Below are 14,883 nucleotides of genomic sequence, written 5' to 3'. Positions count from 1 at the left end.
CTCTGATAAATTAGACTTTAAAAAAACTCACTAGAAAACTGAGGCAAAGGTTTGAAAAAATTAAAGCCATAATTAACTATTAGTCAGAAAATCTTTATTACATTTGATATAAATAAAGAAAACAATGTCATTTCTCCAAATTAAGCATGCAAACACTCAATTATTGCAGTTCTCTTTTGAGAAACAATTAAAAATGGATATCGTACTACTCTGCTAATGTGTAAAATCTACACCAATCATCGGCAACATTAAACCCACTGATTGCTTAAATAAAAAAAAATGTATCACAGTGTTATTACGAAAAGTGTTATAATTGTTTAGTAATCTTATTATGAAAAATGTGCAATTAATGAAGGTTCTTACTGTTAAAGACTTTGGATCCTTGTGTTCATCAATGATACTTTTACATGTATAACCTACATAAGAAGGCATACTAGCCTTTTTCAGTGGTAGCAGCCTTTCCCAGCAGACCAATGTGCTCCACCAGGCCACAAAAACTCTTCAGCAATGACTTTAAGAGACCAAAAGTCCAAGGTGACGATCCTGGCTCCAAGATCCCTAATGATGATCTGCAGCACACAGAAGAAACTTGATCCACAGAGACTCCAGCACACTAAAGGACCCTAAAGGACCCACTACCATCATCATACAGGGCCTCCATAAGTCCTAATGGGTCCAAGGTGCTTTGTACAAAGACCTTCAGAAAGATGGTTTTTAATGTTGTGTGTGATTGGTGTTTTCACTTCTTAGTAGAACTGATAAATTAAGCAATCATGCGCATCTGAAGAAAAATGCATGTATCTGGTTTATGTTCAGTTATATGAATAGGTCAAGAATTTGCATTTGCAGAAGGTACTGTGTTATGTAAGAAATCAACACATACCATACAAATGAAAAACATCAACAGTGGGGTTAACCAGAGGTGGGACCAAGTCATTGTTTTGCAAGTCTCAAGTAAGTCTCAAGTCTTTATCCTCAAGTCTCAAGTCAAGTCTCAAGTAATGTCAGGCAAGTCAGAGTCGAGTCTCAAGTCACTGGTGTAAAAGTCCGAGTCAAGTCACAAGTCTGAAATTTTGAATTTCAAGTCCTTTCGAGTCTTTTAAAAAAAAAAAGAAAAAAAAAAAGTATGTTGCAGTTATGCTAAATGTAAATATTAGACCATGTAATTTTTAAATCTGTGTTTTTCTCAACACATGACAAAATAGTGAACTTAGAAAATATACACAAATTGTGAAATTGCACCTCTTTAAAATGCAGCTCAATTAAACCTAGCTCCAAGAATAATTTTCACCGACAGTTCTGAGATAAGCTGCATGTTATTCTTGGATGCGGTTGTAGGACCGGTGCATGACAAAAATATCATATACATTAAAAAAACTGCATCACCAACGTAGCCTGGACAACATTTGCTAGTTAGATGAAGTCAGCTATCTCATCGTAGCATATTTATATGCATATTTATAATTATACGGTTCTTGTGAGTGCATACACTCGTGAAGTTTAGTAACTTCCGGTCACTGCAACAAGCCCAGGTACAGTTTACCGACGGATGGGTACAGGACCTTGAAATGCACCGTGTAGAAAGTAAAGACCATCGTACGTATCATAAGTTTACCAGTCAAACAAATCGTCGTCATAAATACACAATCGTTAACCGTTTATTAATATAACCTTTGAGCTTAACGGTAATTAATTAGTAGTGGAAATAATTTCTGGTACGCCTTACAGAAATGTAGCAGTGACAATAATATTGTATGCTGTAATCGCACTGGACAATTAGTGATACAAAAAACCTGTTTTATCCTGTGAATAAAAGTATATGTTTTTGTCAATGTACCATAATAACAGAAGCGAAACGCAATATTGTGTCAGGACAATTCACTATTTATGCACAATAAATAAAGGAGCATAGCGCGACAATTTCTGTTCAGCGCCAGACTTGCTTGTAACCTATATCACTAATTATGTTATGAAAATGACGCATTAACTACAACAGCAGACTGACCTTTGTGTAAATGCTTGGAGCAGACTAACCTGTGAGCTGGAGTGTTCTGGGACGTTATATTTGATCTTTGAATGGCTGCAATCCAGGCCATCCGTCGCGTCTTTGTTACTTCGGAAACATGGCTCGAACAATTTCTCTTCAACGACGTAATCCGATAACAACCGATCTCTTTACCCGTCGGCTTCCCGTGGCTGTCATGCGACCGGCTATTGTAGTTAATAATACAACAGCTTCTTGACATTTTTGTGTTTCTTTTTATCGCTGTGTGACTGATTTCAATTGAAAGCCTGCGTGCGCTAGTACCGCTTGCCACGAGTTCCCAGAATCCTTTGCGGTTCTACCCGTGAATGACGTCACATTTTCAATCTCTATATAATATGCATGTTAAATTTTATATTTGGGGTAAAATATCAAGTCTTTTCAAGTAAACCGGTTCAAGTCCAATTCAAGTCCCAAGTCATTGGTGTAAAAGTCCAAGTCAAGTCACAAGTCTTAGAACATTTTTTCAAGTCAAGTCTAAAGTCATAAAATTAATGACTCGAGTCTGACTCGAGTCCAAGTCATGTGACTCGAGTCCACACCTCTGGGGTTAACAGATGCCTAAGTGACATGACTACAGGAGCGATGTGCCAAACAGTAGCCTGATGTTCACCCACGCTGACACAAAGCACTTATAATCTCTTCTCTTTAAAACTCATATGGTATACTTTTGCTAGTCTTTTGCATGTGTAAGAGACTTGGTGTTCTTTGTCAGTCCACAGCTTCACAAAACAATAAGGCCACAACAAGATATATTGTAGGTAAAGGCTGCATACAGTATTGTGTGCTTGCGGTGTGGTTTTTTTTTTTTTTATGTGACTTTCTATGTGTCATCTTACTTTTTATGTCATTTTGTGTCCCGGGCCTTGTAAAGAGGGTTGAAATTACGGGACACAAAATCACTGGTTACAAAAGACATTTGTACTAAATCAGCGACATGGCAAAGGTTGCTGACCATAGGCGTGTCTGCGTGATTCATCTCAGGATGTGGTGTATCTGTCCTTGTTCATCGTGCTGTGATTAAAGCTTTATGTTTGCTGTCTCATCAGTTCACTCCTTACACATTTCTCTGCGGGTTGCTCTTCAGACCTCCTCGGTGTGTCCTTGCCCTCTCTTTGCCTTACACTTCTCACTGTTATGTGTATCTGTTCAGTTTTATAAATGGGACAAATTATTTTCAAGACATACTTACAGCTTGAAAACAGGTTGCTTCGGTTACAGGTACAATCTAGATCAGATGTATTCCTCTTGATAAATCGGGGGGGGGACCTGATGATCTTGCCTTGAACTGTGGGCTCTAAACTTGCCTTTTCCTGACTGTGTTCCTTCCAGGTACAAATACAGAACAAGAAGATTGACTTGAGCCATGTGACCTCCAAGTGTGGCTCTCTAGACAACATCCATCATCGGCCAGGTAAAGGTTTGCAGTTCCCCTACAAAGAGGGCAACACTGCACTGCAGTGAGTGTGCTGTGACCAGAAGGTTGCTGCTGCAGTCCCTTACTTTCAAATATGAATTTTATATGTGGGATGTCCAGGAGGCCGTCGAACTGCTTAGATACACTTGAGCAATTTATCTAAATTTCATGAGCTTTTGAGTTCAGACTGTGGTTATACTGGAAAGCCTCAAGGTATGACTGCATGTGAAGCTAAAAATGTGAGTAGATAAGATGAACTGCACGCTCCCATTTTTTCTTTTAGTGACATAAGGAAGTGCATAGTAGACAAGCCAGACAGGTAAACAGTGTTGAGTTCAACATTCATCACCCAACTCTGTTTGATGCTGCTGGCTTACAATGCCAGGTAAACCCCTGTGCGCTTCCACCTGGTCTTATCATTACACGATAATACCAAGGGACACAGATTAGACGTTCTAAGACCGGTTTTCTTGTATTTGTTAGACAAAGAATTTCCTGCCCTATTTGAATGTATGTATTCATTTGGCAGTTTTTTTATTAACTCCTGAAATAACATGTCAATCAGATGCAGCTCCTGGACCAGTCTGTATCTAAATTTGCAACAACAGTGGAAGCAAGCAGTAAACTGACAGCCTGATAGATGTGTCCGCAGGTGGCCGCATGTAGGAGGTGTTTTGGTTCCTGGCAGCATTTTCTGAAATTTGTCTTTATACCTTGAGTGTTAGAGTGTGGGATATGATGTTAATAAATTGGGTTACATCAAACCTGGAGAGGGTTTTACATTCAATTTAATGTTTGTTCATCCAAATTTCTGAAATGCAAAGTAATAAATTGCCTTCACAGTAATCCCTTAACATTCCTAAGTCCATAGGACTTGCACTAAAAGAAAACTTGCATATTGGTTATAGGGGTTGCTGTTGGTAAGTTTGAAATTTCTTTTCCATTAATACAACAAAATAAATTCTCTGATGCTGTAGGGCAGTGTGATGCTCTGTGACAGTCATGTTAAAAGCTCTACAATTAAAATATAAATCATAATTATTAGATGCCATAAAAGTGGTTTTATGTTTTTTATTCTTCCGGATAACTGCACAGAACTTGTGCTTATATTTATCTGAATTGGCCTTTGAAATCATTTTCTGAATTTCCAGCTTAATTTACAGAACTGGAAAGATTTAGTTGCACTACCAGTACTTTGGCAGCAAAGCCCCAGGCAGAAATATGGAATCCCCTTTTTATTTACCCATAGAGAGTATTGGACTGTCCTGCAGCGCCACCTGCTGTTCATTCTGCCATGTTTATTACAGTCTTTCATCTATTCCTAAACTCTCATTGAGAAGCTACTGGGGTTTCATACTTTAACTCTGCACAATTTTTAACCTCACTCTCTCATCTGACCTTTAATAACTTCTTAATAAGGTGGGCGTGTCTTGAGTAGATATTAGGTGGATATTTGGTGACTAAGTATTCGCATTTTTTTTCACTTGATGCTGTTTCAATTTCAAAATTGAAATAAATACTTACAATTAATATAGCGCTCTTCTCACTTAATAGTTTTTACACTTCTTCTGCTTTTAAACAGGAGGTGGTAATGTGCGTATCGAGAGTGTGAAGTTGGACTTCAAAGACAAAGCCCAAGCAAAGGTGGGTTCCCTGGAAAATGCTCACCACATTCCTGGTGGAGGCCACGTCACGGTGAGTGTCAGCTCCATGCTTCTAATCAGCCATTTAAGGGAAAACATCAAGTTATTGAGAGATTGTCCTACTCATCAATTTAAATATAAGCCCTCATAAGTAATAGCCTTTACTCTCCCTTTACTCAATATTCACCCAAATCTCAGGCTGTGCAGTAGTCAGAGAAATTGCAAAAAAAGCCCAAGGCCTACATCTCAGACTCAATGTTCATGACAGTACAATTAGAAAAGGATTGCACAGATACGTCTTGTCTGGAAGGTTGTCAGGAGAAAGCTTTTCTCTACAAAGAACATAGCAACCAAGCTCAGGTTGCATCTAAACCTGCAAGACTTCTAGAGCGTGTTTTTCAATCAGACATCATTTAGATGTTTAACTGTAATATACACTGTTCCATGTAGTCAAAACCAAAGCACAGCATATCAGCACAAGCACCTTATATCAATTGTCAAGCATGGTGGTGTGATGATTTGGGTTTGTTTTTGCCACAGGACTTGGGCACCTTGCACTCAGTCGGTCGACCGTGAACTCCTCAGTATAAGTACTCTATGTGAGGCCATCTGTCTGACAGTTAAAGCTTGGCTGAAACTGGGTAATGCAACTAGACAACTATCTTGTTGCATTGCAAACCAGAAAAAAGGTTTTCCAGGACTCTGCAGTCATGTGAAAAACTAAGAACAAGCAAACCAGAAAATTGGTAATAGAATCTCTGAGAAAACCACAATGAACTGATGCAACGTAAAGAAGAGTACGTCGTGTAGAAAATTATTACTTAAGATTATTACTGCTCAAGGTGGTTCTAGAAGATATTAAACCATGGGTTGTACTTGGTTTTTCACATGACTGCAGAGTCCTGGAAAACTTTTCTGTAGTAGCAATAACTTGAAATAATCATTTTCTGTATGACCATCAGTCTCTCACGTCATTGTGTGTGTGCATCTTAACTATTTGTTTCCATAGTTCTGTAGTCAATTAAGTTTAAATCTTACAAAACGGTGTTTCCACCAGGCCAATCTTCCAAAAACTTGCTGTATTCCTTTAGCAGTAAAGGTACAGTATATACATCAGTCCATACATGACTGCTCTTAATAAGTGATCAGTAATCCTCTGGAGGCATGGGAGTTTTTCCACTTGTTCTAAAGCCGTTTCTAAAATGAATCAATATTTCATATGACGTCTGATAGTAATATTTGTTTTTCCCTATTCGCTTCTCACATCACACCATCTGCCTTTAACAGATTGAAAGCCACAGGTTGACATTTCGGGACAATGCCAAGGCCCGAGTAGATCATGGAGCCGAGATCATCATCCAGTCACCAGGTCTCTCTGGCTCAGTGTCTCCCCACCGCATCCGCGAAAGCCATCTATCATCCTCCGGGAGTCTCAACATGATGGATTCCCCACAGTTAGCAACCTTGGCGGAGGATGTCACTGCAGCTCTGGCCAAGCAGGGTTTGTGAACACTGGATCTCTGGATCGCTGCTCTGCACCCAAGACGTCCTCATCCTGATCCATTCAAACTTTTCTGCCCTCTCCTGCCACCCTAAGGCTGACTGATCACCGCTACTACTCAGCTAAACCGGTTCTAAGTAGAGACTCAAAGTAGGAGCTACTGTACTTTGGTCCTATTTATTCTGTTTTCTGTCTATTTTAAACCCAAACGTCCTATTTCTGATTGATTTTGATCTCCCTCGTTTTGAATGATGTTGCAAAGAAAAGTTTGCTGTATCCACTAAATAGTGGGGACAAAAGATTGGCTTTACTGGTCTTGGATCAGTGTTGAAGAAGCAACAGCCTTTTTTCTACTTTGAATAAGAAATAACGCCACGACCACCACACCGCACGTGTTGCTCTTGTTCAGTAAACGTGCATGGACACCCTATCAAAACACGCATCCTTACTGCAAATCATTCTTGTCATCCAATATATAATATATTTATCAAATATATATAGAAACATGTATAAAATAAAGGTTCTTTGCCATCTACATGTCCTGAAAACATTTTAAAAGGAAGTGACAAAAATGGCTTGAAAATCTGTAAAATTGCATTTATGCAAGCAACTAGGTCATGTTACCACGAGCATGTATGGATTCAAGTCTTAAAAGAGGCTATTTTGTAATTTAAAATAAGGATTTTAGTAAGTTATTTCCTCATTTATTGGATAAAAATTAAACAAGTTCATGTTTTGTAGTTAATAGTTGTTTACAGTGTAATGCTTGGTGACAATGTCAGACAGCTGATTTGGTGTTGCTAAAGAATGCATCTCAGTCATGTCAAAGTGCATCACACACTTGCACCTGCTCAGCGGTTCAACGCAGAAGCCTGTCCATACATCACAGCAGTATTAAACACTGGCACTCATTCGACAAACATCCTCAAAAGGAAAGTCTGTTCAGACGCAGCTCACAAGAATAAACAGCACTGACATTTCTCCAGTATTACAGGCTGACATTGCCCTCATCAGGACTGCCGGAACCACAGAGGAGATGCTACAATTTGCGACCTGATATTTAGCAGAAGATGCAGCTACTCTGAAATCTGTCTGTGCGTGTGCTTTTTGGTGCAGGTCCCCTGCTGTTTTACAGCGGACGCTACCGTATCTGGATGTTTTGTTGCAATATGCGGGAGAATAAATTGGACAAAAATATTTTGAAAAATCCTAAAAGTTAAAAAGACTCAGTCAACTCCTGTTATGTCTGTTAGGAAAAAAAAAGTGTTTGGGTGATCTAGTTTCTTTTTCAGACACCATTTGTGGTATGCCCTGCCCTCCTGCCCACTACTTACTGCCCTCACCTGCAACTGTTTGTTTGCTTCCGTGTTTTTTCTGCATTCCCCATCTCTGTGTGCCCCTTCCCCACCTCCTACTCCAACCTACAGCAACTGTAAATGTATTTAAAAGGTCAAGTAGATGTACGCAGTTTTTCTCTTGTTGATATGACACCAGTTACAATAATTAATGACAATAAAACGACCAAAAAATGGGAAAAAAAGTGACGTACTTGTTTTGTTTTCCGCTAACCAGAAAAAGCACCGCGTATATAACTTCAAAATGTCAAACCACTTCCTTTTGAAAACATCTGGCTTAAAATAAATGTCCAAATATCAGCGTACAACACACGGAGTCAAAAAGAGGGAAATTAAATGGGAGTGTGAAAAGTTTATTGTGAAATGGCAGAGGATACAATAAGTTAAGACTTAGGGAGGGTTAGATTGGAAGAGGATTGAATTCATTTTGATGGCCAGTCCTGGGCCAAACGAGTCACTTTACTGGCAGATAGAGAGCCAGACAGGCAGTAAGTGGGGAGGGATGGTCATCGTTATTCCGCCTTCCCATCCATCACTGTTCCTCTGTGACGAATATAAACCCCAATGACACTGCGGGATTTTGGTGAAGATAACGAAAGAAGCACCTCATGAGTAATCAGGATAGCTTTCCAAGTGACAGGAGGAGGAAGAGAGGAAAATAAAAAGCACCAGTTTGGACAAAAGAGGAAAAAGAAAGTGTTGAAAAAATAAAACAAGGATTCAGGAAATGATATCTCATAGTCCTTTGATCCCCCTGCTTCCACAGATGGTACAGGAAGCAGCGAGCGAATGCAGCGACACCATGGGGTCTGCACATGTACGATGCTCACCACCACGGTGGCAGGGTCCTTACACAGACATGATGTGCTTGACGAAGGCTGCGGGCGAAGGCCGGGGCGGGAGACAGAAAAAAAAAAAAACAAGAAAGGAAGAGAGGGAAAACTGAGTGAACTGGAAGAAAAATACATTCTCAAACTTCCATGAAATAAACATATGTTTCATTTACTAAATGTGAAGACTGACACTGCAGTTTCTCTGTTAACACCCTCATCATTCATTACATTTTCTTTGCTGATAAAAAGCACTTTGTTCTTTGCTGTTTACATTTTATGAGCAAATCGCAAAGTAAGAAACTATCTCTGCTGTGGTTGTTTCTAAGATATTGTTTTCTGTGATTCACAGCATTTAAAGTATGAGAGTTTGTACTGTCTATAATAGCTTCATCTATTAAGCTACACTTTTTTGTCTAGAGGACAGATGACACTAGAAAAGGTTTGACAGTCACTTCTTTAAGACTATAAGAGAGACTTACACGAGGCTAAGATACTGTGTGTTAACTCCAAAAAGTCTGGATTCAACACTTCTATTAATATCAAAGAAAAGCAATGACATCATCAGGGATGTGAAGCTCCAAGACAGAAGGAGTCAAATAGTTTTCACAGGTTAGATTAAGCAAAACTTGTAAAGTAATTCTCACATAAGATAAAACAATCTATAATAATAGAGTTAATAATTATTTTGAACAGTGTGAATACTATCAGCAGCAGTAATAGTATCATCATGTTTTTATGTAGCTGTTGTTGGACTGTGTGGCTCACCCTCATAGTTGACACAGCCGTTTTCATCCTCTTGTCCTGTCATGAGAGCGTCAATCTCAGCCTCTGTCATCTTCTCTCCTGCAGGGGGAGGCAGAGGACATCTGATATTAACAACACACAAAGCGACTCGGGCACGCACCTGAACAGATCAAAGGAAACGCATCCTAGGCTGACTCACCGAGTGTTGACAGGACAATACGCAGCTCAGCACCCATCACTGTGCCGTTGCCCTCCTTGTCGAAGACGCGCAGACCCTCAACATAGTCTTCAAATCCTGCCTTGTTTGGGCTGTTGATGATGGCCTGGAGCATGGGCAGGAAGCCCTCAAACTCTACTCTCTTGCTGGCCATGTCTGCATGAAAGGAGGTAGAGTAAGTTGGATCTAGAGGTGACACTAAAGGAAGGCTCAGAGTTCTAGAGCTTCAGCAGGTTCACGATTGAGCACAGCGCAGTCCTATTTTAAGGCACATTTATTACTTTGTTTATTTATTTATTAGGTCATTTGTCATTTTGATCTTGATTGCAGTCTTGAGTTTGCACAAATCTGCACCTACACCATCATTTGTCTTCTTTCAGTTGCTCCCTTATTTAAAGGGGCTGCCATGGCAGATTCACATATTGGATTTAGCATAGGTTTTTATACCACATGCCCTTCAAGGGATTTGTGTCTCCTCCTGGTCTTGAACCAGGGATCTTTCTCGTCTTAGGCAAATATGTTAACCACTATAATAATATAGTTCTTCTGTTAGTTTAGAATACAAAGTGTGTGTGATTAAAAACAAACAAAAAAGTTTTAGATCAGGCTACGTTTTGTACTGAAAAATACAAGACGTGGACAAGCGTGAGCATTTATTGCATAGCTCTGTGCTACACTTCACAGTTTGGGAGAGTTTATGAATGAATATGACAATGTTGACCACTAGCTGGCAGCATAAACAATTTATTATGCCATTTCCTCAAAGGCACAGACCTGACCACAATATAAGACACTTTTGATGAGCAGACGATCATTTCTCAATTCTTTGAACATGACTGCTTCCAGTCAAAAAAGCAGCTACTGATAATTTCTCTCTCATACTTGCTATCGTTTGTGTTTGACAGCAGCACTGTACACCTCTTTTGCATATTTTACCAAAAACCCAGAGCTATCCATTAATGTTTACCACACATATTATTAAAATCAGTTTAGACAAATTAGCCTTTTGAACTATGCCTCAGTTAGTAATGTTCCTTGTTTTAGCCCAGTGACGACAGCATGTCATACTGGCATCAATACAAAAAGCAAATTGCTAACTTATCTTTATTGGGATTAGAATGAATCTAGTCATGTATTTCATGCTCCCTAACATCTTCTGTAGCAAATCTTTAAGTGATCAAGTGAGGGAGCAGTTACTAAATGTCATTACTGTACCATCAGCAGAGGGGTTTCCCAGCAGTTTGGTCACCTCCTTGTTGGTGGGGTTCTGTCCCAGAGCGCGCATGATGTCAGCAATCTGGTTGTAAGCCACCTTGTTGTCACCCACCCTGTCGAACAGACCGAAGGCCTCCCTGTAGTCTGTTTAACAGAAGCAAGAGAGGATTTTGCCAGCTTAATGATCCATAATTTCCATTTTTATTTTATCTCAAAGTTGGTAAAGTTTATAATCATTATAGTTTGTTATGTCTTTATCATGGACAGTAAGACATTTCTGTTATATTCCTTCTAACTGTAGAATTTCTTTATTAAACAGAAACTACAGCAATGCAAAAACCTATTTAAAGAAGAAGAACTGCATTTGGGGCACATTTACATTTAATTGCATAAAAATAGCACTAACCTGAGGTATTGCAATATTTTTGCATTTATGTTTGTATAAAAAGAAGCTTGTGATGTTTATTTTATAGACTAGCACAGTTGCTCATCAATATATGTGATATGCATTGTCATCTGATTGTATGTATATGCAAACATAACATATCTTACTTCAAAAATTGAAGTTATAGTTTGTGTAAATGCTTTTTTTAAACCGAGTCACTAGTTTATATTTCAGCCTTAGCTGTTGCCTGTCAGCAGGTGGAGACAGCTATGCTACAAACTGACAAGGAAAATATCTAACAAGTGCAAGACATCTCAAAAGGTTGTGGTATTACTGGCTGAATAGAGTCTCTCCTGCCGATCTCGTCACCCCTCATACTATTTTCATCTCAGCTGTCTCCTTCTCTCTCAGTCAGCGGGGCAATGGGCTCTTTTAAAAGACCACCTTGGAATTGATAAACATAGCTGAGAATATGAGCTCCTCCTTTTAAAGGCAAGGCCCTCTGTGGGCGAGCTGAGTAAAAGTAGGGAATGCTGACTGCAGTGTAACAAGCAGCCTGCCAGACTTCAGGTTTGGTCATGTGGTTCCAACCAACAGCACACAGGTGTTTCTATCTGTCAAACACTACACTATCATTTTACTGTGCTTCCATCTGTAATCTTTAAATCTTCCGATCTTTTCTTTTTTTTTCTTGTTTTTTTTGGCTGTTGGCTCTTGGAACACAATGAGATATCGCTGATCTAGTGACACAGAGTTCTAAAAAGCATGTAAACAAGCTAAAGTTAATATCTGGTCACAGGGATTTGCTGGCTTGATTTGTGACATGCGACCCTTTCGTTATTAAATGATACTCTTTACAGCCAAACTGTGATGTGATCAAAATGCTTTTTAAAATGCAATCTGAGTGTTTTTAACTTGACACCAGTTGTCCTATTTATTTTTACTAACAAGTTCAGTTAGTTGATGCATTTGTTGCCAGTGTTTTCCATGCAAGAAGCCACATGTTTAACCACATATGCGGTTTCTTATTCAAGCATGCAAATCAGTCAAGCTTCTGAAACCGTAAAAGTCTTCCTAAGACTGACTGTACGCATGAAGTGTTTCTGAGCTTCATTAGCCACAAATGGGCTTCAGAATGGATTTGATGGCTTTGTGGAATTTCAAAATACAAAAATGAATGAGGTGTCCAACTGTCATGGATACGCTGAGACCTGTTATGATGTCTATTGTAGTTTTTTTTACATTGCTGTACTCTGTTATTTCTCTTTTGCTCCCTGTATGTTTTTAATTGATGGAATTTGCAAGTCACATTTTATGATAAAGGCAGATTTTCAGATTTCTCTGATGGAGGGCCAGCTGAGTTTTGTGGACTGTAAGTAACAGTATAGAACTGAGGTGAATTAAGTTTTACATACCTTCAATCTGGTCTGCGCTGAATTCCACCTACAAGCCAATATAAAAGCAACATTTTAGTAAAAAACATGGAAAGGCAAAAGTTATCACTTGCCATGTAATTAACATCACATTTGTATTCAAACAACGTGATCAGGCACTTCCCATTTATTGTGCCCTAAACAATCACATCAAAACCAAATTTAGCTTCATATTATGCCACATATGTAGGTCCATCTTTAGCTACGTTAACATGTCCACATTTGGTGTCACTCTGCATTGCCATCACATATTAGTCCCTACTCTGATAGTCCAATCCAGAGAGCCCAGGGTGTGGTCTAAGAGATCTAAGACATGGTGCGCTATCCATGGTCCCACTCATTCTCCCCAATACTCTGCACACCTTTTATTGTGGTCCTGCCAACCCGCAGTTGCTCTCACTGACTCTCAAGTGCGTATAAGCTTATAGATATTCAAATCATTCATATAAATGTAATAAATGGTGATTGCCCCTCCCCCGCCACTCCACCAAGCTCTTACTCCATTTAGCAAAAACACTGCATCCGTCTACTTCTGTCATGCAACTTTATGAGTAGAGAGAGAGATAAATCCCAGTTCTTCCTTCCTCGGTATCCAGCACCCCAGTGTAGATCTGGTTAGGCCTTCACAGGTCATTGTACCTTGATGGCGGAAAGGTCGACAGCGGGAGCTGCGGGAGCAGGGGCTGGCTCGGGCGCTGGTGCAGGTGCAGGTGCGGGCGCAGGTTCGGCTTTCTTTGCGGGAGCCTTAGCGTCCTTCTTGGGTGCCATTTTTGCTGATAGTAGAACTACTTTGGCCCTGAAGCACAGACAATTCCCGGATCGGGTGACACACAAAGACTGTAGCACAGACTGAGCACAGAGGAAGAAATCACCGTTGGGGCGTATATATATGTGACTATTTTTCCTCTTGACCACCCGTCAACCCTATCCCCGTGTAAGGATTGGATAGCGGATGGGAGGGGTGTGTGTATGTGAAGGGGTTCTCTCTAAACTTGGAATATAGGGCTACGAGCCAGAAGGTGTTTAGCCATATACCTATAATCACAAACGAAAACATTGAAACGGCGTGAAAGGTTATCCGGGGTCACGTGATCTTTCCGCTGGATCGTTTCTTAAAGGATCTACTTTTACGCACTGCCCCCACTTTTACGCACAGCTTTGCGCTTCATTGCGTACACTATCTAGGTAATATATTCTGAAATGTTTTTCAGGCCAATCCAATAGATGATATGGATACATTAACACAAATCAGCGACTATCAGACCATTAAAACCTGACCTAAGAAATGGGAATGTGTCTGAGTAGAGGAGAGATAAAGCAATTTGATGGAAACTAAAGAGCAGATCCCGTGGAGCTGCAATATTAGACATGTGATGGAAAATGAAATCAGCTGCTGTCAAGCAGAAGTTAATGTTAGTAATGTTAGCTGAGCTGATCTTTGACAACATCTCTGATGGACTCTTCGGGGGGCTTCATTTTTACCATCAGCTGTGTATCCAAGCATTGCACAGAAATTTATTTGAAATATAGCACAGATATCCGTGTTTCCAGTGAGTTTAAGGTGACGATATTTCTAACATTCCTTTAAAATATTACACAACATATTTAGAATATGTGCAACTGATATCACGATGGTGCAATCATAAGAACATGGCACATTTGCTTTAATATTTAGCTTGAGATGACCCTATTATATGTGGTGCCAGTGGAGTATTGATACAAATACATTTGGAATATGTGTGTATCTAAGAGTGTAGAAAACTCAAAAAGGAATAAATGCATATGACGTTTTATGGTAAGAAATATGTCTGCTGTTGGCTGTAGTCAGAAAAAAAACCTAACTGATCGGACTACTTCAAATTAATATGTCAGTGTCAATATCTCATTTTTTAGATGAACAGGTGGTGGAAGGAGTGTCTTTCAGAACTAATAAAGAGCCATTGTTTATTTCTAGTCACGGATAATGTGCGTTGGGTAGATCAGCAGCTGTGGTCAGTTTGATTCTCTACTGAGGGAGGTGAATGGGGAGGAGGGGTCACCACAACCACAGGAAGGATGTGATGTAAAGGCACAGGGAGATGGCGACCTAGTGGAGC

General features: G+C 39.7%; 2 protein-coding genes across 7 annotated transcripts in view; one reads left to right on the top strand and one right to left on the bottom strand.

The window, feature by feature from the left end:
- Positions 1–8,143, top strand: part of map2 (microtubule-associated protein 2) — a 103,733-nt gene extending 95,590 nt beyond the window's left edge. For all 6 annotated transcript variants that reach the window (XM_076875147.1, XM_076875145.1, XM_076875146.1 and 3 more), the window contains 3 exons: positions 3,377–3,458; positions 5,044–5,156; positions 6,392–8,143. In XM_076875147.1, the coding sequence (XP_076731262.1) occupies positions 3,377–3,458; positions 5,044–5,156; positions 6,392–6,613 (417 nt within the window). In that variant the 3' untranslated portion in view covers positions 6,614–8,143. The remainder of the gene's footprint in view (positions 1–3,376; positions 3,459–5,043; positions 5,157–6,391) is intronic.
- Positions 8,144–8,297: 154 nt separating this feature from the next.
- Positions 8,298–13,659, bottom strand: myl1 (myosin, light chain 1, alkali; skeletal, fast). Its single transcript, XM_004555525.5, has 6 exons — positions 13,427–13,659; positions 12,770–12,797; positions 10,970–11,113; positions 9,737–9,910; positions 9,559–9,636; positions 8,298–8,838 (listed from the first exon to the last, which is right to left on the bottom strand). Exons 1-6 carry the CDS (start codon positions 13,553–13,555, stop codon positions 8,810–8,812), a joined length of 582 nt encoding a protein of 193 aa, XP_004555582.1. The 5' UTR covers positions 13,556–13,659; the 3' UTR covers positions 8,298–8,809.
- Between the last annotated feature and the right edge of the window lie 1,224 nt (positions 13,660–14,883).

This window comes from Maylandia zebra, linkage group LG16 (assembly GCF_041146795.1).
Source record: "Maylandia zebra isolate NMK-2024a linkage group LG16, Mzebra_GT3a, whole genome shotgun sequence".
In the NCBI taxonomy this organism is placed as follows: Eukaryota; Metazoa; Chordata; class Actinopteri; order Cichliformes; family Cichlidae; genus Maylandia; species Maylandia zebra.
This window is presented reverse-complemented; position numbering and strand designations above follow the sequence as displayed.